At 42.1% G+C, this 27,632-nt stretch overlaps 2 protein-coding genes across 8 annotated transcripts in view; both read right to left on the bottom strand.

Moving 5' to 3' along the window:
• Positions 1–4,284: 4,284 nt before the first annotated feature.
• Positions 4,285–11,797, bottom strand: LOC133969237 (SH3 and cysteine-rich domain-containing protein 3-like). The gene is made up of 13 exons (XM_062405582.1): positions 11,663–11,797; positions 11,177–11,255; positions 10,754–10,832; positions 8,952–9,108; positions 8,760–8,857; positions 8,557–8,638; positions 8,194–8,294; positions 7,942–8,008; positions 7,783–7,832; positions 7,504–7,607; positions 7,335–7,386; positions 6,543–6,680; positions 4,285–5,680 (listed from the first exon to the last, which is right to left on the bottom strand). Exons 2-13 carry the CDS (start codon positions 11,191–11,193, stop codon positions 5,582–5,584), a joined length of 1,044 nt encoding a protein of 347 aa, XP_062261566.1. The 5' UTR covers positions 11,194–11,255; positions 11,663–11,797; the 3' UTR covers positions 4,285–5,581.
• A 3,494-nt stretch (positions 11,798–15,291) lies between these two features.
• LOC133969206 (R3H domain-containing protein 2) overlaps positions 15,292–27,632 on the bottom strand; it is a 49,686-nt gene continuing 37,345 nt past the window's right edge. For all 7 annotated transcript variants that reach the window (XM_062405518.1, XM_062405554.1, XM_062405546.1 and 4 more), the window contains 9 exons: positions 22,666–22,801; positions 21,499–21,656; positions 20,828–20,967; positions 20,337–20,434; positions 18,999–19,168; positions 18,643–18,787; positions 17,787–17,881; positions 17,388–17,472; positions 15,292–16,836 (listed from right to left, as the gene is read on the bottom strand). In XM_062405518.1, coding sequence (XP_062261502.1) covers positions 16,472–16,836; positions 17,388–17,472; positions 17,787–17,881; positions 18,643–18,787; positions 18,999–19,168; positions 20,337–20,434; positions 20,828–20,967; positions 21,499–21,656; positions 22,666–22,801 — 1,392 coding nt within the window. In that variant the 3' untranslated portion in view covers positions 15,292–16,471. The remainder of the gene's footprint in view (positions 16,837–17,387; positions 17,473–17,786; positions 17,882–18,642; positions 18,788–18,998; positions 19,169–20,336; positions 20,435–20,827; positions 20,968–21,498; positions 21,657–22,665; positions 22,802–27,632) is intronic.

Here is a 27,632-nt window from a genome sequence, read left to right as displayed (position 1 = left end):
ACCACATACACACACACAAAGGGATTTCAGAGGTCCACAGGATCACTGACCAGGCCTGATTCTCCATAAAAAAAAGAACAAATTCGACAAAAAGAGAAAACCTGTGAGGAGGTCACTCACAGACAGTTGCCCTCTACACAACTTACCAGGGTGCAGTCGGAGCCAGAGCAAGAGAAATGGAAAACACAAAGAGATGAAATAAAATTACATAGCATCCCAGTTAGAGCAGAAAAGATACATTTTAAGAAAAGGTGAATAATAACAGCGAAGACTAAATGCAAATGTTATTTTGAAATAGGACACACTGTGAGGAAATTACTGAGAGGCTGCAGGGGGATCTACCTGCTCCTGCTCAAGTGGATTCATTATCAGGCACCTGAATTAACAGGATTGATTTCAGGGGGTCGCTTTACAGTGCAGGATGTATCACACACACTGATGGCAGATTGGGAGCCTCTAACAGGTCTGCATCATTGATTAGAAGGCATTTACTTTAGCAGAAGTCGCTTGTATTTGCCGCTGATGTCTCCAGATATATGCTTGCTTTTATCTGAGCATTACCCCCCCCCCCCCCCCCCCCCCCCATCGCGTCGAACACCCAACTACCTGCCCCAAAACCAAGACGCTCATTGTAATTCGTGAATCCTATTAGGATTGGCCCCAGAGTCGGCCTCTGCTTAGCAAATAAATAATGGTAATGATGATGATCCCTCATCTTGTCACTGGGGCTCTCCCCCGGGGGCCTCGCGGTGCAGGTGGAGGGAGCCTCTCCCGGCCTAATTGGTTCCAACCCTGCAGTCTTCTCTCCAGCCTTTTCTCTCACCCTCCCTCCCTCTCACACACACACACACGAACGCACACACACACACACACACACACACCGTCTCTCTCTCTCTGGGCCCCAGTTCTTGTCTTTCTCTCAATGTGTTTGTGTGTGTGTCATCACCATCTTTATTTTATTCCAACACAAGCATGAAATCACACCAACACATCAGCACTTTGCAGGTTTTTTGTCCACACACAGATGGATTAGCAGAAGTGAACACATGCACACACACACACACACACACACACACACACACACACACACACACACACACATAAACACGCACCCATTGTTACGCCTCTTTTATGCCAAAGAGGCGATTGACTCCTTTCCCGCTGTCAGTAGAGGAGTGTCATAAAGTGACTGTTGGTATGTTATTACAGTGCAGATCCAGTAGAGGGCTCTATCACTACTTGCACAGGTGGGATGAGTTAAAGTCGAGGGAGGAGTGGATAAGACCACAGCCTCCACACTGGTCATGTTGTAATGTTGAAGCCTGTTTCCTGGAATAAAGCTACTTCAATAGAAGTTTTCTTTGAAATCTGAAGATATCACAAGAAGTTTGCATGTTTCTTTTCTTTTTCCAGGTGATTCATGTTTGACTTCAAAAGCACTGGAAACAGAAGCTCTCACTGGCTTGAAAGTGTTAGATCTTCTACGATATGAAAAAAAAATCCCAGTTGCTCCCAAGATGTACAAAAAAAAATCACACAAATGTTTGTTAAAATAACAGTCATATCTTTACTCATATAGCGCTTTACAAAACAAGTTACAAAGTTTTTCACACGGTAAAAACACAAAAATACATAAGTGTAAAAAAAACATTAAGCATGTGACAAATTTAAGCCTGACTACACATTGCAATTATAAAATCTATAAAATCAGGGAATGAAGGAATGAAGTCTTAACCCTCACATAGTGAGGACCAGCCCAAATGTCTGCACCTCAAAATGGTGCTCATTAAGATATTAGTATACGAACGCACACACACACACACACGCACACACACACACACACACACACACACACAAGCATGTACACGTACACACCCTCATTACATTTCAATTACAAAAAAGACACAATTTGTATCTCACAAGATTGCTGTGTCATTCTGAATGTACGAGTAATGGAGATTAATAATTGTAAAAATCAGATTAGATAATTGAATTTTTGGCGCCTGAGTGAAAAATGGAAGGGAATGAAAGGGATGTTATTCTGCAACACCTAATAAAAGGATCATGTCAGGGCTTTAATCTATTGCTTTAGATGTTCTGTCAGGAAATAGGAGATTTGATGCACATACACACACACACACACACATTTGAAATCTTAGTAAGGACACCTTAACCTTAACCATCAAAACTAACTCTAACCCAAACCCTGATCTTAACCTTAACCTTAGCATAAACCGAATTCTAAGCCTATCCCTCAAACAAAAAGGACAAATCTTTCAAGCCCCAAATTTTTGTCAAGGCCTAAAGCATTGTGATGGTCTTAGGTGCGACTTGGAAGATACCCTCTGAAGCCTTTTTCTGAAAATCAATGGCTTCCCTGCAGAGGTACAGGGTCTGTAATATAGTTTGATGTTGATTATTTCTCCTCACACACACGTTACATGCAGCCGGCAGACGGAAGATGGATCTTTTCTCCCCGACTGGTGGTTAAATGTGATTCTGATCGGGCGGGTCAATGGGACAATGCGGAGCCTGTGCTCTTTAAAAAGGGATGCGTCACGTTCGATGCCTGCAGTTCAACATCTGGCAAAGTTGTTGTACTTTTCTGTCCCAAATGACATGTCACTTGTTCAAGGAGGCTCCTGCTGAAGCAACGAGTTGTGTGCAGGCGTGAGTGTGATAGTTAACACCTCACAGTCAAAAATTAAGGAGAGGAGGCTTGTGGAACTTTTAACAGTGATTTGATCCCTCGATTTAATTCAGAATACTCATCTGATCTTAGTCTAATGAATGTCTGCATTTGATCATTTAAATACTGTACAGGTTTTGTATTTAATCTGCTTTATAGCACAGTTACTTGTGATGTATGTACTGTTTATGAATATAAAATAAGAATCAAGATTCATCACGTGATCTTGTTGGTTACAGTCTTTGAAACAGACACGTTGCACATCAGCTTCACAACTGTTCTTCACAATAAACTCACACTGTCCCCGTGAGCTGTGTGAACTCGGTTCAGAGAATAACAGCAGGACTTTCTTTAATCTATTTACTATATCCGGTGCAACAGGGACCTCTGTCGGCTAACATCGCAATTACATGTTACCGGTGTCTTAAGCACAACAATTGGGTAGATTGTTAAAGAAAGAAAGAAAGAAATAAAGAAAGAAAGAAAGAAAGAAAGAAAGAAAGAACGAAAGAAAGAAAGAAAAAAAAAACGTAATACAAAATAACTGTTGATAAACATTTTTTTTGAATAAAAGTTTCATGCCATCCTTAATCTTCAATAAACTTTCCCCATGCAGATATTTTTCAAGTTTTCAATTTTCTTTTTGATTTAGTTCATTTGAGGGTTGCTAGTTGAATTATTCTGGGTATGAAGGGCAGGCATGATAAGCTAATGCTTCAGCCTGCACCTTTTCAGTCTATAGGTTTTCTATTTTCTTTCATTTATTCATCTACTTATGCAATTTTTTTTTTTTAAATCCTTAGTTTGAAATGTGTTTTGTGCATAGCACTAAAGGAAAGTGACTCTTGAATTAGCTTGTTGGACCTGTTGGTGAAATTACTGTATTGCTAAAAAGCAACAGTATAAGCAAGTAAATTGATCTTTCTTTGTTATATGTAACTACTGTATCATGTCCACTTATTTTATAAGATACAAAAAGACGATTTGGACTTACTAGCGTCATTCTTAAGTATTTTAAGTAAGTGATTCAGAATCATAGCTCAGACTTTATCCACCGAAACTTGAATTATCTTCTCCTGAACTGCCCACATTCACATAGTATCATGCCGCCGCCCCCCTCCCTGCCCTCGCCCTCTCACCGCTGCACCCACCTAGAAAACCATCCACCCACACAAACGACAAACATCTTGGCATCCTCCTCCTCCATCCTGCCTGTGTGGAGTGGCAGGGTCAGGGGGTCAGGGATGACAACATGGCAGCTGTGATATCCTCCCCGCGGTCCTCTCGGGCCAGGGCGGCATGAAGCAGAGGCTGTTTCTCAGGAGGAAGTGACCCGTGTCTGAAGGGGTGCTCTGTCGCCCAATCAGACGACTGCTGAGGCCTGGCAACGCTACCTGCTTGGGCCTCGCTGCTCCTCTGCTCTGACAGACAACAGAGGAGGAAGGAGCCGTGACCAGACAAGTCTTTCACTGCGTGTGAACTGTGTGTGTGTGTGTGTGTGTGTGTGTGTGTGTGTGTGTGTGTGTGTGTGTGTGTGTGTGTGTGTGTGTGTCAGAGAGAGAGAGGAGAGGAGAGGAGAGCAAACAAACAGGTGGTGACTGAGTCAATCAATTTTATCCAGAAAAATAAATAGAGAAAGATGACATAGAAAGAAAGTAAGGATTCTTTTGTAACAGCAATTAGAAGTCAAGTTCTAATTACAGGAAGCTGAAGTGAAACTGTCTGTTCGTCTGGTTCCATGTTATTCAGGCCTGTGTTTAACACTTGGACGTCTCCACAGACGTACAGATACCATTCCCTGCATTCCTCCGTCTCCCTTTACATAGCAAACTGTCCCAACTGTGCTTCCTTTGACTAATGACAATGCAGTCGGGTCAGATACAAAAAATATCTCTGCTTCCTTCACAAGATCTGTAAATTCCTCCCCCTCATCTTCATCAGACATTTGCTCATCTCCTCCCCAACATTTGAAGTTGTTATAATAATAATGATAAGATGTTAAAGAGGCATAGAAACACAGAAACACTCAGTCCTTTTATGTCAAAACAAATAATCTATTGAAATAAAATAAAGGTAATAATAGTCAATAATAATAAAATAATGAAGCATAAGCTGTTACACACCTGTTTTTAAGGTTTACACTTTACAACAAAAAAGTCACATTGAGTGAGATTGTTCTGGTCGGACGGACGATGTCCCAGCAGCAGGGACATGTCTTGAACGCTCAGGCGACAGGTGGCGCCTGGGTAGATGCTCCAGGAGGCAGGACATGACAGTCTCATGCTGCCTGATCGAGAATCTCAGTGATATAGAGACATTTGTTTTCTTTCGGTTTCAGGTCCGTCGTGTGATGGATACGTCACCAACACGTGGTCATTTTCCTGCTGTTTTCTCACATGAGCTCACACTGACATTATCTGGATGTTTTACGAGGGGGGCCGCGAGGAAAAGTTCCAGAAAGTGTCCTAAACAACTGACCGGGACATTTGTGCTCTCACATGCAGCCCCTTTGGAAAATGTTCCAAAGTCTAGATCCTCAGACGCTTTAGAAGTGTCCGTGCGCAGCTGGGCCTGTTTCTTAAAAACCTTTTCCTCTATCGTCCAAGAAACTTCATCAAATGTGCAGACTCTCTAAAAGCAGCTAAATGGTCTTACAGATCTTTTTATTCAAAACTTAGATTATTATTATCTGACCCTGCAAATGAAGGAGCTGTTAGATTGTCACAATGTATCCTGCATTTAAGATTTGTGCTCTGTGATGTGATGAATACGAGGAGAGAACGTGTCACTGTAATGATGCTTCAGAGCAGAAATAGGGTTATTAGCTGCAGGAGGTGATGAAGCAGGCACAGGAGCTGGCAGGAGGGTCGACCCCAGGCCTGCTGCTCCTCCTCAGATCTCCTGCAGCAGGTTAGCGGGGAAGAAGCCGAGCTTTCGTCCCGTGCTGACCTTCAGGTAGCCGTTCACCTCCTCGCCTTTCTTTACCACAATCTGAGGACACACACAGCGAACACACACTTTTTGAAAACGCCAAAATTATAACTCTGAGCAGAAAACCCAGTGTGAGGGAGAACAAAATGGATCTGATCCTGAAGTGAAGCAACCTTCTGAGGGACTTCATGTTACCTTGACTGTTGACTGTGAGCTTTTATATGTGTCTTTAGGGAAGTGACCCTAACAGCTGGATTTAACCAATGTCAAGTTAACGGTGGGGGTTTATACGAATTATTTTCAAATTGTCATAAACTCAGAATCAAGAAAGGGAAAATAAGTTGGAGAAAACTGAGACCAGAATCTATGGTATCATTATAATTTGCAAAAATCTGTGTGAGAACTTTGCTTAATCTTATAACATAAAAGAAAAGAAAGAAAAGAAAGTAATAGAATCTATAACCGTTATTCATCTGATTAAAAAGATTAAAAAGGTACTCGTCTTCATCAAGATAGCCACAAATAAAGGCCTTTTAATTTCCTCAGTAAGAGTGCCTTAGTTATTTTCTTCTTTGTTTTTTACTTTTATTTTCATTTTCTTTTACCCTGTGAAATCTGGATTCACAGATGTGTTGACACCTTACGGAATGAAGACTGCAGACACTGCAGCAGACGGACGTGCGTGTGCCTGAATAGTTTCCACGTCTTTACAGGAGAGAGAATTTAGAGTTGAAGCTAATTAACAGAGAGTGAGGATTAAACAGGAGCAGCTGAGAGGTCTAACAGGTCAGTGACTGAGCGTAAATCACACAACCAGTTGTCTCCTAGTGTCAACATGACACATGCTTCTGTTTGTGTGTGTGTGTGTGTGTGTGTGTGTGTGTGTGTGTGTGTGTGTGTGTGTATGTGTGTGTGTGTGGACCTGGTCTTTCTTCAGAGTGATCTGACCCATCTCTCTGTTGCCGACGAAGGAGCGTGTCACCTCGTAGACCGTCTCTCCTGCTCGCACCCGGATGATGTAGTTGGCCGGAATGAAGCCGGATCTCACTCCGATCTTCCCCTGGTGGAACAGAAGCTGGGACAGTGAGGTGCTGCACCTCCAGGTTAGACTGGTGCTTACATCGTTTAATAATCTGATCTGTTTTTCCGTGTGACTTTGAAATCTGAGAGACTGATACAAATATGTGAATGGAGGATGATGATCCATTGAGGAGGAGGAGGAGGAGGAGGAGGAGGAAATATTCTCTGCTCCGGACCAAGAGAATCACAAAGTCAAACTACATTTCATCATCTCTTTACTGGAATATTATACCAAACATTTAGTGAGAATCGATCACACCCAACCAGTTCAACTCCTTTGATGAGATTTTAAATGATGCCATAACTTTCTTTTTCTGCCAATATACTGAACTCGTAAGTGCCTGTAAAATGAAGCTGCTCCAGCATCTATCTGGTTCCCAAGAGCACGTCTTGTTTAAAACAACGAAAATCACAGACCAGTGACGGATAGGACTGGTTTCTATGGAGGACACCATCAATAGGAAAAGTCTGAGATTTAGTTTATGAGCAAAATCTAATAATAATAATAATGATCTCATTGAAGATTTTGAATTTCATAATTTCCGGATGAGACAGGGTTGAAATCCTGACCTCAATCCTGAATACACCCAGATGTGTTGTGTGAGAGGTATAAACAAATAGAATGAGGACTCACCCTCCACCACTCCTCGTTGGAGTCATCTGTCACAGTGATGCGGTCCCCAGCACTGAGGAGGAAACTGGACGTGAGTGTTTGAAGATTGATCTAAAATAATGACCTATGAGCTCAGAGACGACAGGTAGATTTCAGAGAGACGTCAGTGGAGGAGAGGAGAGAGACTCACTGCACATCCAGGTCGTCCTTCTCCACGGCCTTGAAGCGATACAGAGCCAGGTAATAGTGAGACTGACTGAACACCCCGATCTTCCCCGGCTGAGGTTTTTTACCCTGAGAGAAAAGAGGGAAATTACAGAATTAGGATTCAGCATCAGCGCTTGATTTGAAAATATCTACATGGTAGCTTCATCAAAGTCGTCGTGTTCATTATCATCATGTTCCCACTGCTGTCATGTGTCATGATTATTCAATGTTATCATCATTAGCATCCTCCACGTTCTCCCACCTTTTCATCTGCAGGAGCTTTGTCGCCTCTTTTGTCTCCTTCCGTGTTTTCTGCTCCGACAAAAACACAAAACGATCAAAGGGAGACGGTGAACGAAGGTCGCCAGTGGCCTCAAACATGAGACGCACAATTGACCCACTTGACACCCTGTTCACTCACCTCCTTCACCTCCCTCCTCCTCCTGCTTGGGCTGGGACTCATCTTCCTCCATCATCATCATCATCATCTGTACAAAAGCACAGTACAATCACAAAGTCTTCACTGTCCGACTTCTTCAGGACTGAATTGTACTTTAACAACTGAAATAAAACAAACTTTAAAAAGGTAACAATTTTAAAGATCAGGAGGTCAACACTGGGAATACAACAATAAAGTCTAATGCCTGTGCAGTGAGACAGGTCGTGTCCACACTCTTGCCTTCTTGTCCTCGGAGCCTTTCTTCCTCTCCTTGTTGGCCATGATCACTCCGACCCGCAGCGTCTCGAACACGGGGTCGGTGCGGTTCGACTGCGCTGCCAATCAAACGCCATCAATCAATCAACAGAGAAAGTTAGCCAGAGATATATTTATTTATTTTAGCTTAAAAATGAATGGAAGCGAAGAGAATTCCTATTTTTTGGCACTTACATTTATCTTTGAATGATATCTACTGATCAGGTTAAACATAATATCAAATTAAGCCCCTTTGTCTCATGCTGTATGATTTGACAGCTTGATTTAGACTCTTTTAAGGTGAATGTCCTCTTTTTGCAGCAGTTGTCCTTTGGGACTCACAGAAGGGCAGCAGCTGGGAGACTGTGGCGTTCTGCTGGCTGCTGTACAGAGGAGAACTGTACGCTCTCCTGAATCCTGGAGGCTACAACACGAGAAGAGGCAGATTCACAGACATGTGTTATACACGGAATAAAAATAGATGATGTGCTGTCCAGTCCAGTTTTGATTTAACATCAGACACGACTATGGAACATGAGTCTCACAATTTTGCCAAAACACCTCTGGAGCTCCACGTAGGACTGACACTGGTGGTGGATGCTGGTTTTGCAGTTTTTGCATCGCAATGCAAACTTATTGTTCACTGAAAGGAAACAGAATAAAAAAACACAGATGAAGCTGCTGAAGTCCACTCTGCTTCGTCAGGCAGGAAACACAGAGAGACCAGAGCAGCGTACAAACGATCATTCTCGCGCAGACGTCACAAAACTTGGGTTTTTTGCAGTAGTGGTCTTTGAACTTGTGAGGTCTGTCGTTCACTGGTTTGACTGGTTCCGGTGGAGGAGGTTCATCTTTCACTTCCTCTTCCACCTCCTCCTCGTAGATGAAGTAGAGCTGAGGATGAAGAGCAAAAAAAACAAACGGTCAGCTGGAAGATAAAAAAGTGATCTGCAGTAATCGACTCAGTAAAAGTTACATAATGTTGCTTTAACATGAAATCCATCAGATTTCATTGGGTTGTGTCCACAGTGTTGTGTACATTGTCTGTTTACTCTGTTTCAAATGAAGCAACAAACCTGGGTGTCAGCGTCTCACTGAATTGTTCTCTGGCTGTTTCTTTATTTATCCGGCACCACCCACCAACAATAAGAAAACATTTCTATTAATACTGACGCTCCCAGCTGCCGGAGTCACATGGAGTCGGGCTGCTCGTCACACAAACTGCATGGAGTCAGCCAGATCTGCAAAGAACAGCGTCACCACTGTGTGTGTGTGTGTTAATTATCATTCTGATCAAATTCTCATTTTAGAAAGAACATCTGCTCGATACCGGGAGTTTTTGGACTCTTTTTGCATGGAGGCGCACACACACACATACACACAAACACACAAACACACACAGGTATGCAAATCACAGGCGGGATGGGTTCAAAGGGTTCAGATCTCAAAATAGCTTCCAACAGAGACCAACACAATCGCCAACTGGATGTAACAAAGCTCGACATTGCTAAATATTCTACAGTCTATTCAGACAGAGACATGGGCTTGGCGCACACACACACACACACACATAGGGGACACTGGACAGACTGAACTGGCTCCGTGTCTCCATCACTGGCAGGATTAGTGGCGTCCTGCCGTCGTCAGCCTGTGGATTTACGCCACAATAACTGATCATGCCAACAACAGTTCACACATTACAGCGTCATTGCTCTGCGGCTCTCTTTAGCTGAAAGGATTCCTGAACAAGCTGCACCCCCAGTGCCTGAGGGCCTTCATCAACTTCCAACTTCCCCATCGGTCACATATCAGGGGAGCAGGAGAACACATGATGTGATATCTGTGAATATCCACTGTATTAAAAGAAGTAAAATGAAGCTCAGTGAACCCATGTTCCTACATCTGTGTTCTTATCTTCCCTAGAGGGATACGGTTGTGAGCCACATGTAAATTGGCAAATGTGGCCCAAATATCCCAAATCCAATGTGGGCTTGTTCTGAATAAAATGTGCTCTCGGGCCGGATATGGGTCACAGTCTTTTTCCCATCACAGCAAACCAGGATCTTACCCAAAGACACCAAAGAGTGGAGGAGATGGGGATCAAACCACTGAACTTCTGGTGGACGACTCTCTCTGCCTCCTGAACCACAGCTGCCACATAACCAAGTAGCATAGTCCTGTTAATAATCCACCTATCATATTGTGAATGTTTTTCAATGGAACTACTTTAAACCAATTAAACCTGTTGAAAATGTGTTGTGTGGATTTTCCAGAGTTCCTCAAATGTTCATTCAACGTTGGAGCAGTAATCTTTTGTTTTAACATGGCAGCAGAATTTCAGATGTTACGTAGCTCATCTTCAAATAAAGCTGAAAGAGGTGAGTACTACCAGCACTTTAACTTATTCACTAACATGGGTTTAACTTGCAACCAGTGACCATCTGACTTGTGATTGGGTCCTCAATGTGCGTGTGTGTGTGTGTGTGTGTTAGTGTGAGTGTGTGTCCCATTAGTAAGCGCTGGATACTCCATGTCTCACCGTGTGGTCCTCCTCTTTCACCACGTTATCAGGGAGCGGGGGGTTGTCATGAATATCCACAGAGTCCTTCTCATCCTCCCTGTCATCGGCGAGGGGCAAATTTCACATGGACGAGCAAATGTTTGGATTCCAAAAATAAAGTGTGACTAAGAATTCTCACGTATCAGAGTCTGTCTCAGAAGTTACAATCGAACTTTCTCTTCTGCAGTTGTCTGGTATCAAACAGTAGAGGATCAACTTTGTGTTGACTTTTTCCTTCTGTTCAGCAAATTGATTATTTAATCATTTTTTACTGGTTTGTTTTTCTGATATTTGGAGACTATTCATGCAAATACACAACTGGAAACCACACAGGCGTATCTCTCCTTCACATGAGGGACATTTGTTTGGGAGAGTTTTACACCATCTGCCGACAGAACTCACGAGTCGTAATGAGCCATGGTGTCTGGTCAGTTGGAGTTTTGGTCCTCAAGAGATTGAGGGATTCCACCAGCAGGTGTCGCTGCGGACACAAAACACGGCAGCATCACTTCAGCTGCTGCAAATGAGATTCTTCTCCCATTAAATGATCATTTCTGTTCGTTACGACTGAGGGGCAAACCAGTTTATTAGATCTGTCACTCTCCCACCAGTAATTCACATGTTTCCTACCCCTTCAGATTCAAACGAGTTGACAAAGTGTTAATATGTATAAAGATGCAGTGAAGGTCTCAGGGGAAGCAACTTGATCTTAAGTTAAAACCAGACTCACATGTAACTTGGTACAACGTTAGAGGCACGGATATGAAAACATCAAGCGGCCAAACACTTGGAAACTGCTCAGAAAGTATTAGTTTGGGGTTAAAATGACCCCAGGGGGGTGGATCACTCTTCTGGATGCATGCACATGCAGAAATAACACCAACTGACCGTAAAACGTGAACACCACTTCTTATCAAAGGGACGTGATTCTTATAAAGTCAGTGCCGTCAACCTGTGGAGACTCTGTCCAGCTTTGTTCTACCAGCCTTGTTGTTCCTTTACATGCTCGACTTTCCAAATGAGGCTCCAACAGGTGGGAGATTGGGATGACTAATGCTAGCAGCCCTGACTGTGTGTGTGTGAGTGTGTGTGTGTGTGTGTGTGTGTGTGTCCCTCATGTGATTGTTCTGGACAGCTGAGCACTTTATAAGCTGAGAATCAAAAATCCAGAGTGCTAGGCTTCTGGTTCCTCACTCAGTTAAGAGTAATGTCAGAATATTATCTCTCTCACACAAACACACACACTTGTTAATATCACTTATGTTACATGCACATAAAAAAGATGGGGCAGATCGAGTCCATAGTCATGGTATCTCCAGTGGACAATACAATTCTCTACACATTGTTTATATTATTTATATTTTATGTATTTTTTATTGTGGGACTGCTACATTACTATTTTATATTTTCATTATATGAACAGTAAGAGCTACTTTGATATTTTGAAGCAGAACTTGCGTCTGGATAGAGATGATTTTCTTAAAATAAAATACATACAAGAGCACCAATGTTGTGCAAGTTCATACCACTCATGAACTAGTTCAAAGTTCAGTTCATACAAGTAAACATGTTCATAGTTCACCATTTAAATTCTGAACTACTTCATAGTTCAGTTCATTTCATGGTTTTAAGGTGAAAAGTGAGAATGAAAGAGAAAGAAAACCTTATCCATCACTACCCCTTGCCTTTACTGTCAGAATCTTTATCAGACAGTGTGTAAAAATCCCTCAGATAATAATAAGGTGCATCGGATCTCGGATGTAGTCGCTGAGTCTGCGTCTCTGCTTTAAGACCGAGAGCTGTTGTGTTGCAGGTATGGCCTGCCCCTTTAAGGAAAGTTTGTAGTGTGTGACGTAGTGGACCAGGGAATTGTGGGAAAATAAGCTGAAAGTGTGTTTATAAGGAGAAGTGACGGACCACCTAGAGGGGATGCGCGTGTTGCTCCTGCTGTATATCCGAGAAATGAAGTGGCCTCATTCCAAGTAAAGAAACATCTCCTCCTCCTTATTCACGGAGCGGTCCGGACGGCTGGTTACCGGCCACACAGCGAGCCAAGATAACCAGTGACAGGGGCGGTTCCTGGTACAGGCGACATAGGAGACTGATTTATCATGACGTGACACATGCAATGAAAAACAATACATTACCTTCACACCATCCTCTAACCCCGGGCCGCACGCGCTGCGAAAAGCGGTCCGCCTCCTTTCCTTGCCCATGTTAAATACTTGGGCTGTTGGCACCGGCAGCGTAGTGCCGGGAAGAAGCAGGAAGCGCCGCGACCACACACACAGGCACATTATCTCCTGTGGGGGGGTGGCGGCTACAGGCTTGCGTAGGTCAGTCCCCTGTGAAGCCCAGCATCATTTACCCCTGAACCAGTGCGGAGAAATAATGATGATGAAATGTAATATACAAAATTTAAATATAAAAAAATTTAATTAAATGAATTATATATTTTTTTAAATTAAATGAAATTGGGGGGGGGGGGAACTGCGCGCGCACAATCTGCGCAGAAGCCCACTGCGCACATTCTGCGCAGAACGCCACTGCGCACATTCTGCGCAGAAGCCTACTGCGCACATTCTGCGCAGAAGCCCATTGCGCAGATCCTGCGCAGAAGCCCACTGCGCACATTCTGCGCAGAAGCCCACTGCGCACATTCTGCGCAGAACGCCATTGCGCAGATCCTGCGCAGAAGCCCACTGCGCACATTCTGCGCATAAGCCCATTGCGCAAGAATTGCGCGCGCAGTATTTTTTTTTTTTTTTTTTTTATTAAATTTTTCCCTGTTTTAATATTTAATTAATTTAAATTAGATATTTTGCAATTAATAGGAGAAGTTGCCAATATTTAGAGTTTAACATATTGCCATTTGGAAAATTGGAAGGAGTGGGATTCGAACCCGGGTCCCTCTAATTAGAGACCGAATGCTTTACCAGCTACGCCACCTCGGCTGATGGTCCTTACCCTGAACTAAGCACGACAAGACGACGGACAAATTATCGTGCGTGTGTGTGTCGGTGTAATTTGAAAATATTTTCTACTTTACTACATATATTTGACAGCCTTACTTAAAAGTTACTTTTATATGTTTGGCTTTTAGATACACGATGAAAACTATTGTTAGAGAATAGCCCAGTGGGGGGGGAAATCTTTTTTGAGAGAAGATTCCAGATTCATTCACTATACGGCTAAACAGATCTCTGATCCATGAAGCTTCCTTCTAACAAGATGTGTGGTTCGGAGCCGAGACACTGGCCAGAGAAGAAAACACTTGGAATACGTTGTTTGATTGGTCTGCATATGTGTGCCATGAGTGATGGGTAATGTAGTGCGAAGTCGAGTTAGTTGGTTTCGGTTAGGCTAAATCGCGGACATTTAACGAGCACTGAGCAAGGACATGGTGAAAGCATTCGATTTACGTCTCTCCTGAGGAGAAAGTAATGTCCCGAGGGTCAGTGAACAGGTAGGGGTGGGGCACGTGACAGTTCTAGGCCAATGGCTATAGGGTTTTGTGGGATGCCAGGCTCTCATTGGCTGATGAGTTGGCGTATCAAGGGTGAATGAGGAAGGGGAGTGAAGAAGAATACAGTGGTGGATGATTGGAGTGTCGGAGTTACGAACAAGAAGTGTGTCGTGTTCGCTGGACTTTAATAAAGTTACCTATAAAGAGAGGTTTCCTGTTGCCTATACGCGAGGACGTTACAATATGAACGTGTTCACCGTTCAAATTCATTATTGAGTTGCGTTCAGTTCATCGTTCTCATAAAGGTGGACGCGTTCAATGAGCGCGTTCTTTTGCGTGGACGAGTGTGTAGCGAGTGGGTTGCAAAGCAGACGCTACCTTACAGGGTGCAAGAAAATAAACCATTTTGAATCATAATCAGAAAGTGAAGGCACATCTAATCTTTATAAGCACTAGGCTCAATAGGTGGTGTCGGTTGTCCACTAACAGAAGGTTAGTGGTTCCTGTGTGGTGACGTGTCCTTGGGCAAGACACTGACCCTAAACTTGTCCCTCAAGGCTGTGAATGATGTGCTACTGTGTGAATGGCAAAACTGCACTGTGAAGTACATGAGCGTCATCATGTGATTTACAGAAGGACAGAATTGATGACAACCAGATTATTAGAACTGTCACAAACTTTCTGATTTACAACCCAGGTAACACACACGGCCTTCTTCAGACCCTGTGCTTGAAACGTTACCTGGGAGGTGACTTTAAAAAGTTGTAGTGTAGTGGGAGCACAACTGGTGCGGACAGGGTCTTCAACATCACCTGATGTCCGCGCCACACTGACTCTCCACCATCATCAAAACACTAAAAGAGGCGATTGGATTTCTCCAGTAGTTGGAGATGTGAAGGATGTACGTCAAGCTGCAGTGAAGCTGTTGTGCAAGATGTATTTGAGTTTGTATTTGCAAATAATAGAGTCCACAGTGGAGCCGGCATCTGTGGCTCAGCCTTCAGATTCGTTTTCAGTAAAAGACAAACAATGAAGCACGGGACACGGAGGATGTTTTTGATAGATTTTTTTTCTCGACTTTTATATTTTTAAAAACAAACAAAAAATAACAGATTAAATAAAATTTACAGTAGACATATGCAATCATTGTGCACTTACACTACTTCTTCTGATACGTTCTGCACAGCTGTCAACAAAAAAACGCAAACACAGTGGGGCGTCGGGGTGGAGCGAGGGGGGGGGATTGAGGACAGAGGAAGTGAGGTAGAGGGCAGAAGGGGAAGAGAAGGGGATGAAGAGGAGGGGAGGAGTAAAGGATAAAAGGAAGGCCTAAACTTTTGTCACTCAGGGAAAGAAAGAAAAAAATCACTGAATATATAGATTTATTTTATTCCTTACATCACTTATATAAATATATTGAACCCCAAAAAAGGAAAAAAAATCTCAGAAAAAAAACAGAAAACAGCGCAATACAGAAACCCACAACAGCAGTAAGGCAAACAGAAAGCAAGAGAGGAGAGAGAGCAGAGAGAACATGAGAGGGCCAGGAGCGGAGATATGAGACATGGCAAGAAAAGAGGGAGCAGGGAGGGAGGGGCGAGAGAGGGAGGGGGGGAGAAAGAGAGAGAAGGAGAGAGAGCGAGCGAGCGCAACTGTGCGTATGAAAAATTTATAAATATGTGAGATTAGCAGACGGCTGGTTGATGGAGAGTGAAGGGAGGAGAGAAAGTGGAGGCAGAAAAGGGACGAAGGGTTGGAGAGCAGAGGGGGTGAGGAGGAAGAGGAGGAAAAGGTTTGACTGAGGTCGACTGTCCAGTGTGTATTTGTTATGTGCTACGTGACCCTGTTGCCTGTGTTTGTGTGTCTGTCTCCTGGGATGTGTGTGTGTGTCATTGCATGTTATTGTATAATGGCTGCACACAGTCCACGGCAACAGTGAAACACATGCTCACGTGTCTTGTGTGCTCTTCTGCTTTATAAATACAAAACAAAAACAATGAATAAAAACAAACGACAAAATCATAATTGCAACCGATCACCAGCCACCTCCTGATTCACACCTTCTTCCCTTTTATAAGTTTAACTCAAGTTTTTTTTTCTTTTCTCGTTTTTGAATTGTACACCTCGAGCAGTCCCCCTCAGTCCACCTTCCTTTTCCACCAATCCACCAAGAGTCTCTCTTTCTTTCTGTCTCTGTCACTTTCCTTCTCTCCTCCCACTCTCGTTTTCCTTCACTGAGAACTGGCTCTCTCCAGCACGCGCAGGTCATAGTTCTTTTTGGCGGCCCTCAGTTTGAAGAGGCTGGCCCCGCTGTTGTTGAGTTTGAAGGAAGCACTCTGGGCGGCCATGGTGCTGGGAAACACTGCCACTACTGTGTAGAGGTGAGCTGGGTCGTGGCCGTCGCACTTCGCTCCCCTACTGGAAGGCCCTGCGCCGGGACAGGGGCCGCAGCCCCCCGCTCCCCCGCGGCCTCCCTGGGGCTCCTTCAGCCACTGGATCTTGGCACCGCACATTGACAGCTGGTTGAAGAGCTTTTCAGCCTCTGGGCGTGAAATCCCCTCCGGCAGGTCCGTTACCTCGAGTACTCGACTCACCACTGGACAGAGGAGAAGCGGGGAGAGTCAGGGAGAGACATTAGATGTTGGCAGGCACGACTGGAAGAGCCTCATCTTTAGAGACTCTAGGCACCTGTTTTCAGAGATATGCTCAGTGTGGTGGCTCATTGTAGCTGTTTCAGCTAAACACTTTTTGCAATGTGCAGCGCTTAGGGGAATTACGGTGTGCGCAGCCCCCCGAGGCCAGCAGGAGGCTCCGAAAGGAAATCTAATTTGGCGTATTTACAAAGGCTGTTGAGCAGCATCTGAATGCAGTGCTACAAGCTAAAGTCAGTGTACTCACAACGACCCAATGTTTACTTAATGGCATCCACACCAGACGGAGGAATTTTTGAGGAAAACAATACACACACAAAAACTAAGCCTGAATCAAAGGGATCCAGACGAGCCACGAGGTATGTCTCCCAGTACAGACTAAAACGTACACCTGAACAACACCATGTGTGAGAGTTTACAACAACACCTGTGAAAAAACCTCATACGGTTTCTTGAGAAGAATATGCCGATCTGTGATTGTGCAACGTTAACTCACCAACATCAGTGGTGCCAAGATCTGTTGATGCAGATTTGAGTGGTTGTTTTTTTCCTCTTGACCCGTGTTTCATTACTCCTTGGCCCTGAACACAGTGACAGTTATTGTGCGGCCTTAAGTTAGGATGCAGTAACAGAACAAGACACTAGATGGGGATATAAGCAACCAGTGGAATCCTCTGGTAACAGGCATTTGGTAACTGCAGACAACGACTTACAAAATACTACAAAAGCAACATGTACTTGAAACACCTTGTCAAAAGAAGCATAATCAAAAATCAGCATTACCAAACATAAAATGAATGCCTGTTTTTATTATTTTAAATATCTAGAATATCGGGAACAGTTAGTATCACAAACTTTCAGTTAGGCTCCAGCACAAAGGCCTGTCACTACTGACCTGATGGGAGCTGTAGGAGGACTGGCCATGTATGAGGCCAGGCGGACAAAGGCTGTACTGGAGAGGCTGCCCCAACAGAGAGTAGCGTCCATCTCCTAAAAAATGTAAATCACAAAAAGTTAAAATCAGTCCTGGGGTGAAGAGGGGCGCGATAAAAATGTGTTATATGGATGAATACATTAACACACAACAGTCACGGTAGATGGATTATTTGAGAATTCGTTAACTTGACAAAGATTTCATAAGATTATGATTATATTTCAACACCACTCAGGAGAGTTCAAAGTTAAAAGAAGACCATTGTGGGATTTACAGAACAAAGATAGACTGTGTATTTATCAGGTGTTTCAGAATGTAAATATAGGTCAGAGGACAGGGACATGTGTGTGAGCCACGGGTTCGAGCGGGATGCGAGGTGCCAGTCACGTGAACCAGCTGTGGTAAGATGATACGATGTGAGAGTGGCTTAAGGCCAAAGTAACCTGACAAGGTTCAGGGGGTGAAAGAGCAGGAGTTTAAAAAAAACTCAGATGGTTTATTTGAGCAAATCCTTCCCTCAATAATCTGTATTAAAAGCTATATATCTGGAATTCATCTCGGACCATCAAATGAAGATTGATTTCAATGAGAAAAACCAAGCCATGGTTTCACAGCCTGAAAATCAGACCAAACAATGAGTGTGTGTTTTTTTATGCTTCTGCTATTTTTGACCTCACTTTGTCACTTGTCTGTCGGTAAGATGTGGTCTCTGTATCTGCAGAAATGTTTGTGGCAGAGTTTTTACTCAAATATTGTTGTCTCTGTGTATGATGTTTCAGCATACATGTATTTTAACCTTCACTTTTCTCAACTGTACCTTGGGCTGGTCCTCCTGGCCGGGGAAACTGGGAAATGAGGGGTAATGGTCCGAGGCCTTGACAGACGCTGCTGACACTGCCAGAGGGAGATGGGGTGGGCGACTGAGTGGGGGAGGCCAGGGGACTTGGCAGCTGGGTACTGGCCTGGATACGAAGAGAAAAAAAGAAAACACAATATAAAAAAAACAAAGACACTCGATCATCGTGTTCCTGAACAAACAACATTTTCAGCGACTTAAAATAAGCATTATTACAGATGGCCACTAGGGGGTGAATTGGCAAACAATGAATGCACAAATTAATATAAGGATGTATAGGTTTCAACTGGAATTCATAACATTTTCAGAATATGCACCTGTGGAGTGTTGTCCGGCTTGTAGAGCTCTCCTGGCTTGCTGGGTCTCTGCTCTATACTGTAGTACTTGCATGGGTTCCACTGAACCAGTGGAGGATTCTGGGAAGGCTGTGGTCCATTGGGGACGCTGAGCTGCATGACCATCACCCCAGGCCCAGGAGGGGGAACTCCTGAAGAAGCAAACAGAGAGACAGACATGCAACTAATCAGGTGGTTTATGCTATTTCAAGTGTCTACAGATTTTTAACAAAATTGGCCTGAGACAAAAAAAGTTAAGCTCTGAGCCTCCGGTTTCTTTTTTGTTTTCAAAGACAAAATATATTAAAAGTATAAAAGATCAATCACAGTGGTGAGTGTTATGGGTTCTACAGCTGAACTATAAAAAAAAGTGCATTTTAAATTGAAATTCCAAACTCTTTTAGAACAGATACTTGAACGATTTACAGACAACCTGTAATATAAAGAACCATGGTAATGGATTTCCTGGTAGAAGATTACCGTTTCATTTGCCTGACAGTATAAAAGCTTTCAGAAGCTAGAGGATGAAATACATTCATTATTCTCGCCAAGTAAAATAAGCTGCTGACAACATCATGTAAAATTCAAGACCCTAAGTTGAAATATGTTGTTGAAATAGGCGTGAGGGCAGGAGACAGTTTGGAAACAAAAGACTGAATCATACATTTTAGGATAAATTACTTACATAGACAGGTCTTATTTATTGCTGGGCCGAGTAACTGACTAAGCAAATTACTTTAAAAACCTCTTGCACCTAAATAAATAGCACGGCAGTGTTGAAAGGGATGATGTGATGGTCAATTCGATCTATTTACCTAAGGCCGAATGAAAGTATTTGATTCCTCACACGCAACCCTTTCAAGGACATTAGTTTAAATATTTGACAAGTGAAACGAGTGCGTCTCTGTGAACTTCAGCCTAAAAACCCTTCACCTGATTCTACTATAAGCGATATAGGGTTTCTGGGTATTAACAACAACAGCCCCTCCAGTCTGCATGTCAAAGTGCCCTAGGGCAAGATACTGAACCTCGACTTGTCCCCGAAAAAAAAAAATACAACATATATTATTGCTGTATGCATTTGCGTATAACACAATAACAATGCTACATACTGTCCATTTCCCACATCTGTAAAAAGCAACAACATGAGTGCAGTGGTCTTAACCTTGAGTTCTAAAGAACATTATAAAGACATAAGATAATCCATTATATGATAAATACAACAGGCATTTGTTTTGACAGAGTAAATACTTGAAAAGGACAATTGATTTACATAAAGGTCATCATGCCACGACTACGTGACTTAGCTGTCGGCCTCACCTGAATATTGCTGCTGCAACTGCTGGGGGTTGCAGGGGGATGGTGACTGTGTGATTTGATACTGTTCATTGCTGGGCTGCAGATAACCCACAGACGGGCTTCAGGACGGACACACACAAAAGGTTGAGAAAACAATTACAGAGGTATCTTAATAAAACAAAACTTGAAGTGTCAATGTTCAGCAGTCATTAGTAAGAATATGACAATATTAGCTCTGAGCTTCTATACAAAATTCTGCTGATTCCTTTTGAATGAATATAAAACAAAACACCAATGTTCAAGCTTCACACAAAAAAAAGAAATCGTTATAAGGGAACGCTCCAGTAGAACTTTACCATGACTACTACTTTAACTGCTTTAGTCATCAAGTGTCTGATTATATTCTTATATTTAATGCATGCAACGCTTTTCCACAGAAGGATTGATATAAATTACAATATTTCAATACCGTTCACAAGTCTTTAGTACAAATATGATATATTGGTATATACCTTGTGCTATTCTGCTGTGTGGGGGTGATAACACTGTAGTAGACAGGCATGGGCCCCTGCACAGACTGGCTGACTGGTACCATCACCTGCTGCTGGTACTGCTGCTGCACCACCTGCTGATTTTCATTTCCCACAGGCACCTGGGTTAAAGGTAAATGGTCAAAGGTCAAGGAGAAAACAGATTGTAATTGGTGGTTTACGTTACTCCTGGAAAATAAAAAAGTTCTGGGAGGATTGAAGAAAAGAATCAAAGAGGGATTAACACTAGTGTCATGATGATAAAAAAAGGTCTGATTTAATTTGGTCGACACCGGAAGCCGTTTGTGGGCCTGTACATTTTCTGTTCTGGGACATTATTTGCAAAAGTGATCGACTTTTTTCTCACCAGATATTACTACTGTACGAAAGGAACAAATTATGAAGATAAATTATAAAGGAAACACATTTTTGGGGTCAGTTAACTTTGTCTGACTCTTCATTATAAAATGATGATGTAAATGTGCACCAGATGGAGCTGTTGAACCTGGTAACAATCTTCTTGTTTGTATGAACAGCTGCGGGGCAGACATTTTCAGCCCATCTGATAAAGGACAAAGAAAATCCTCCACGTTTTTGAGAAGTATTTAAAACATTACAAGTTAAACCCTATGTGGGACTTAAATCATCCATACCTGATATGATGGCATCTGTGGGTACTGGACCATTATGCTTTGCATTTGTCCTCCCATGCCTGCCCTCTGGGAATTGAGCAGACCAGGGTTTTGGGGCTGCTGCACACCCATCATGCCCTGGTAGCTTGGCTGCTGGCTGGGCATCATCGTCTGGATACCTGATGACAACAGACAAAAAAGAGAAGAAGATTTAGGATGGATGTTGAAAACGGAGTAGATTATAAAAAGAGGGCATATTGGATTTAGCAGAGAAAACAGCTGCTGAGCTTTTGCCTTTGAGGGGAAAATGTATGTACAGGAGGAGAGAAGAAGAATCGACTCCACTTATTGTGAGAGGGCTAATCCTTGCCCAAAGGATCAAATTAGGGCTGGAACTGGAAGACAAAGAAAAAACTAATCTGGGTGAGCTTTGCTTTGGTAAATGTGGTGCATACAATATCACTTTTCCATTAAGGAATTTAATAGCATTTTAAAAATGAATGATAATGGAATAAAGAATTATATGTATAGATACTCGGCACCCCAACAGGGTGCACATCCATTAACAATCACAAATCAAACAAAGGGAGTGGAGGAGAGTTCATTATTTAAATTCACAAGTGGCTTATTTCACTCTGTTCAAGTTTTTAAGCATAAATCCTCATTATTGACACGTGGCAGGAACATTGAATTGATGCAAGGTCCCACTGACGCAATGTTCATGATCCATGTGGTTTTGGCAGATCCACTGGGAGCCAGAGTCCATTTAGGTTGTCAACAAATTTCTACCTGTCACCTACTGTATAAACAAACAGCAAACCTCCACATAGCCTGACTGAAAGTCTGTCGGATAAATCTGTTAAGGTTTTACCAGGAAAAGAAGGAAAGAGCTCTATATTGGGCAGAGCATATTTGACTTGGCAGAACAATGCAAGACCAAGGTTTCATTAGAATCAACCTTTCACCTAGTAGACTTCAAACAGAGTATGATTCAGCAGGTTTATTCTTTTACTGACACCATAAAAATTAGAATAATTCAAGATTTTAATTTCAAAACAATGTAGGAGAAACATTGACACTGTATGTCAGTGGAAATCCAATACAACCAATGTATCCATACAACTTTATAGATATAGTTTGTGACTGTGCAGATTTGAACATATGTAAAACACAGTATATTGAACTGACCTGACTGCTGTGTGGGCTGAGGCATAGGTTGTGTGCGCTGGGCAGGATAAGACACCTGGTGAGACATGGGCTGGGGCACACGGTACTGCTGGCCTGAGCTGGGATACTGACCAGGAGGATAGTACGACACCTGTATCTGAAGAGAAGCAACACAAAAATAACAGTTTAAAAAAGGTGAATCGCACAGATGTTAATAAACCATGTGGCACAGAGAAAACACTGGGGACCTCCTTTCCACTTATTTCTCCATTTCTTTGCCAAAAAAATTAATAAAATCCGACTTTCATTGTTATTACGTTTGTATTATGTATTAAGTAGTGATTTGCCACCAATTTTCAAAATCTAGGGTTAAGACCAGACTAAGAAAAATGGTAAACAGTTTCAGGCGCCATTTCAGAAAACAGTTGGACAATAGGGTTAGGGTTAGGGTTGCTATTAAAGAAAATTATATTGTAATCAATAACACTCTGAAAATGTTTGCAAAAAACATTGCAAAAAAAAATTTGAGACCACATTATTAGAGCTTCGTCATGAAACCTTCCATTTTCTTTACATTCTTTGGTCGACTGGGAGCAGTTAAAAACAACTAGAAATGCAACATGAACATTATATTGGTTGGTCACAACTAACTCCTGTGCTAAATATCTGGCTCTGCAGCAACTAAATGCCAAGCACATATTCAGCAGCCAGTCAGTAGATCTGTCTGCTGCTTGGTGCTGGTTTACAGGTTCTCCTGTAAGTTCTTAAGAGCTTTTTTAATGAGTAAGGCAGTGATCAAAAATGACAACAAAAGTAAAATGAGTCTGAATAAAAGCAGTTAAGTATTGTTCCATCAGACCAAGCATTAGCTAGGGGTTCATCACCCTGAGCCACATCTTTTATATAGTAATTGTGATTCATTGTGGACATTAAATATTATTGCATTGTTAAAACAATGCCTACAATAACTCTAGGCTTCCTTATCGGTATTCAACAGCAATACACACAGACGAGAGCATTAAATAAAATATAATTACAGGAGTTAGAGGCAAGTGTTGAGTGATGTAGTTGGAACAAATTGTGTCTAACATAGCACGACTAAATGCAGCGCAAAGAATTTCAAAAACACAACATCAAACAGAAAAAACTGAATAAGGTGATTGTGAAGAAGATCGATATGTTCTGCATCCACCTTCATTTGCAAAAAATGACAACATTCAGCATATCTCAGCGGCTGTAGCGGTGTCTATATTTCCACTCCTGTTACACTGTGGACAACCCACACATTGACCAACGCAGAGCACATATCCTTTCCCAGCCTGTACTGTTTGGTAAGGAGATCTAGCAGTGAGGATAATGTAAATAGTGTGTAGGGGGATAAAAAGGCCCGGAAATCCATTGTCTATAGAGGTCACAACGAACTACAAAAATAAAAATATAGAGAATGGTACCTTTACATCTCAAAAGAGTAAAATTACACTAGGTAAGGGGCACATAGAGGCACTGCAATTATTGGGTATTTTAAAATGTGCATCTGACTTCAGTGAACCTACATCTTGTGGCGCTGTTAGGTTCTTGAAACATTGGGGCCTGAGCATAAACCAGAAAAAAAATTGACTTTAATAGATTTATTTTCAGCAGCAGGAGCAAAACCCAAAGAAGAAATAAGAGTCTTGTCATTGAAGCAGTCATATGGTAGACGGCATGTTGCCGATGCATTCAGAAAACCAACCCCTAACTTCTGCTGCAATTCTGTGACAAGGGCTCCTTCTGAACTGCAACAAACAGTTAACTCTGTGTCCGTTCTATCAATGAGCTCCTCTTCTTCTTTACCTCTGCTCTCTCTTTCTCTTCTGTCCTGCTCAAGAAAACTGGATAAACTCATGATATGGCAACCAGCATATAATTAAATCTACATTTCTTATTTCTGTGTAATTTGTAATTTCTGTGCATAATATTCCTTTAACATCGTCCAGCCCCATCCCTTCCTCTTTGTGCTCCTTCAAGTTTTATCTCTCTTTCTTGTATCCCTTCAAACTGTGTCTCTTCTACGACTCACTGGTGTTACTCGGAATCAGCCTTATTCATTACTCAGATAAATATAATAACTATAATAATATATAAACCTGTTCATGGAATATACTGGTTTGATAAATAGTATGTCTTGTGCTGAAAATGTTGGAGAACAACTGAGCAAGGTTAGCAAGCTGAAGAGCTCTCCTCTTCCCTACCCTGCCACAGCAAGAGGAGATAACCTTCCTCCACCTCCTCTAACCTCACCTGCGCTCGGCTACCTTCATCCTCTCTCTTTTTGAAGAAGCTCCTTATATCCACAGCCTTCACATCTGACCTTAGTGGTTATCATCAGATTTCAACGATAACATAAGTAGCTGGCGTGCGCTCTGTCTCGCATACACACAAAATGTACATGTTCCAAGTTATGTGAAGCAAATCGGCTGCTTGCATGATACACACCGGACCCAGAAGCTACTCATAATCAGTGTTAGGCAAGTTACTGAAAATTAGTAATTAGTTACAGTTACTTCTTTTAAAAGTAATTGAATTACTTCACCAGTTACTATAGATCAAAAGTAATTAGTTACTAGGGAAAGTAACTTTTAAGTTACTTTTATGTCTCCTTTTTAAATGTAATGAATAGTACTGAACAGTTAAACACAATAAAAATATATTTTTTGTAATCAACAGGGCAACACGCCTTCAAATAAAGCAGTAGTACAAAAATCCCTTTTAAAACTTAACTTAATACAAAATAACTGTCTCAGTCATTTAACAGTGTTTTTTTTACCACATTAGGCCCAATGAAATAAAAGTGAGGAGAAGCTTCTCAAACTTATGATCTGAGAGCCTATTTCCTCTTTGGAGAGAGAATACGGCTCACCTTGCGTAACTGCCTGTAGCTCTCACGGAGCGGACAGATTTAATAGACACATCAACGCTGTCAGTGTTTCCCCTAGGTTTACAGCTTTTTTTGGGTGGGGGGGGCCGCGGAAGCTCTGTCCGCTGGTGGGAGTGTGCTCACCTGTGTGTGTGCTCATCTGGATGGAACTCCGCGTGGGCGATACAGAGAGTAGATGAGAAATCTAAACGCGCGACCATGTGGCGGGGGGGCGAAAAAAGAAAAAGAGCTGTTACGTGCGCCGGAGCGTCCTCATGACTGCCTCTTGTCCAGTGCCATCGTCCCACACGTCCTTCGCGGTCGACCGGTAGATCGCGATCGACGTAACGCGAGTAACAAACTCATTTCAATTTCAGTAATTGTAACTTGATTTAAAATAATACCTCGTTACATGCTTGTTACCGCTAAAAGTAGTGGAATTACAGTAACGCGTTACTTTGTACTGCGGTACTCCCAACACTGCTCATAATAGTATGTTCAATGGTTTCATGTATGACCAGAATGACCAGGGGTTTTCATAAAACAACTGTGTCTGCCGCCTGCGACGCCAAGACCTAACGACGCCTATGCCCTCAATTATCCATTAGATCTACCATGAAAGACTCAGTCTGGTCTTGCTATAGTGCAATTGACTTGTAATTTAAATGCTCTAATTGATGCTTTAATGACATATTATAGACCCCAGATTCCCTTCAAATAGACACACCATTACCAATAAAAAAGAGTGAATTCAGTTATTAAGAAAACTCTACTAAGCAGACTAGACTATTACAGCTTAGCCACAGAGCTACATTATAGCAAAGAGTGTCTCCCATGGGGTGTTTAATGGCCAGGTCAATTTAGTTCTCTCTCCTCAAATGAATTACAATAACTCTTTTATGGATTTAAGCAAAGGACTAAGGGAGAGAAGAAAGTGTGTGAGTGACAGAGAGTGAGAGAACTCATTATTGTCACCGCCTCTGCAATCGGCTGGATGACTGAGACCAGGCCTGCGTTGGTGACGCACAGTGCTGGGAGAGCGAGGACCAAACTCTCCCACTGGCTGAATCCTGCTGCTTCATCACATCACAATATAGCAATATCACGCCTCGACCTGTCTGAATGATTCCAATTTCCCCAAAAATGTATTTCCTTAATTCATTACATCGGTGGCATCTGTTGTGGATAATTTAACATGTTATTTTACAGATCAATCATTTTCTCCCGAACGATTCCTGGAGATTCACGATACAAGTCCACAGTTGATCTTTAGTATACTTTTGAGTCATTGTGATAAAATGGTGTAACCTAGTCCTTAAGATTATCAGGTCAGCTGTAAATGAAAATCACACTGACAAAATTCAAGTACATTCAATTAAAAAGTGACTCATACATTTTTGGGGGTCAAGTGGATCAGTTTCTTCATGGAAATTTCAACATTTCCTGTAATTAGACCCAAGTTACATGGTTTGTTCCAGGGAATGTCTTATTGAATTACAATGAATTAAGCCTTCCCTTAAAATAAGCACAAGAGTTATTAAAGAGGAGAGACAGACGGCAATAATGTTGCATCGAGAGTGCTGCATTTTCAATTGTCCTATGTTTTAAATTGGGCTCTTATTAAGCTTTTATTGACACTTGGTACAAGAACACAGGTTCTGATGAGTACCTGTGACACAGCTAGAGATAGAAATTGTATTAACTAAATGGAAGACATTTGCTACACAAGCAATTACCAGATGTGTAAGTCGAAGAATAATATTACATATTTCCCTGGTATCAATTTCTAGGAGATTTGTTATATATCTTAACATAATAAAAACTATTAGATAAATTACACCAATTTTGGCAGCTATTTTTGATTTAGTCTTAGTCTTTTGACGAAAATGCATATTAGTTTTAGTCACCTTTTAGTCATTTCAATCCATCTTAATTTTAGTCTAGTTTTAGTCGACGAAAACAAATTCCATTTTAGTCTAGTTTTAGTCACATTTAATAGCCACATTAAACTCCTTTTCTATAAAAACATATAGCTGCAGCCTAATAGCATTAAAATATATATTTAATTTTAAATGTGAAAACAGAAAGGGAG

The sequence above is a fragment of the Platichthys flesus genome, chromosome 2 (genome assembly GCF_949316205.1).
Source record: "Platichthys flesus chromosome 2, fPlaFle2.1, whole genome shotgun sequence".
Classification (NCBI taxonomy): Eukaryota; Metazoa; Chordata; class Actinopteri; order Pleuronectiformes; family Pleuronectidae; genus Platichthys; species Platichthys flesus.
This window is presented reverse-complemented; position numbering and strand designations above follow the sequence as displayed.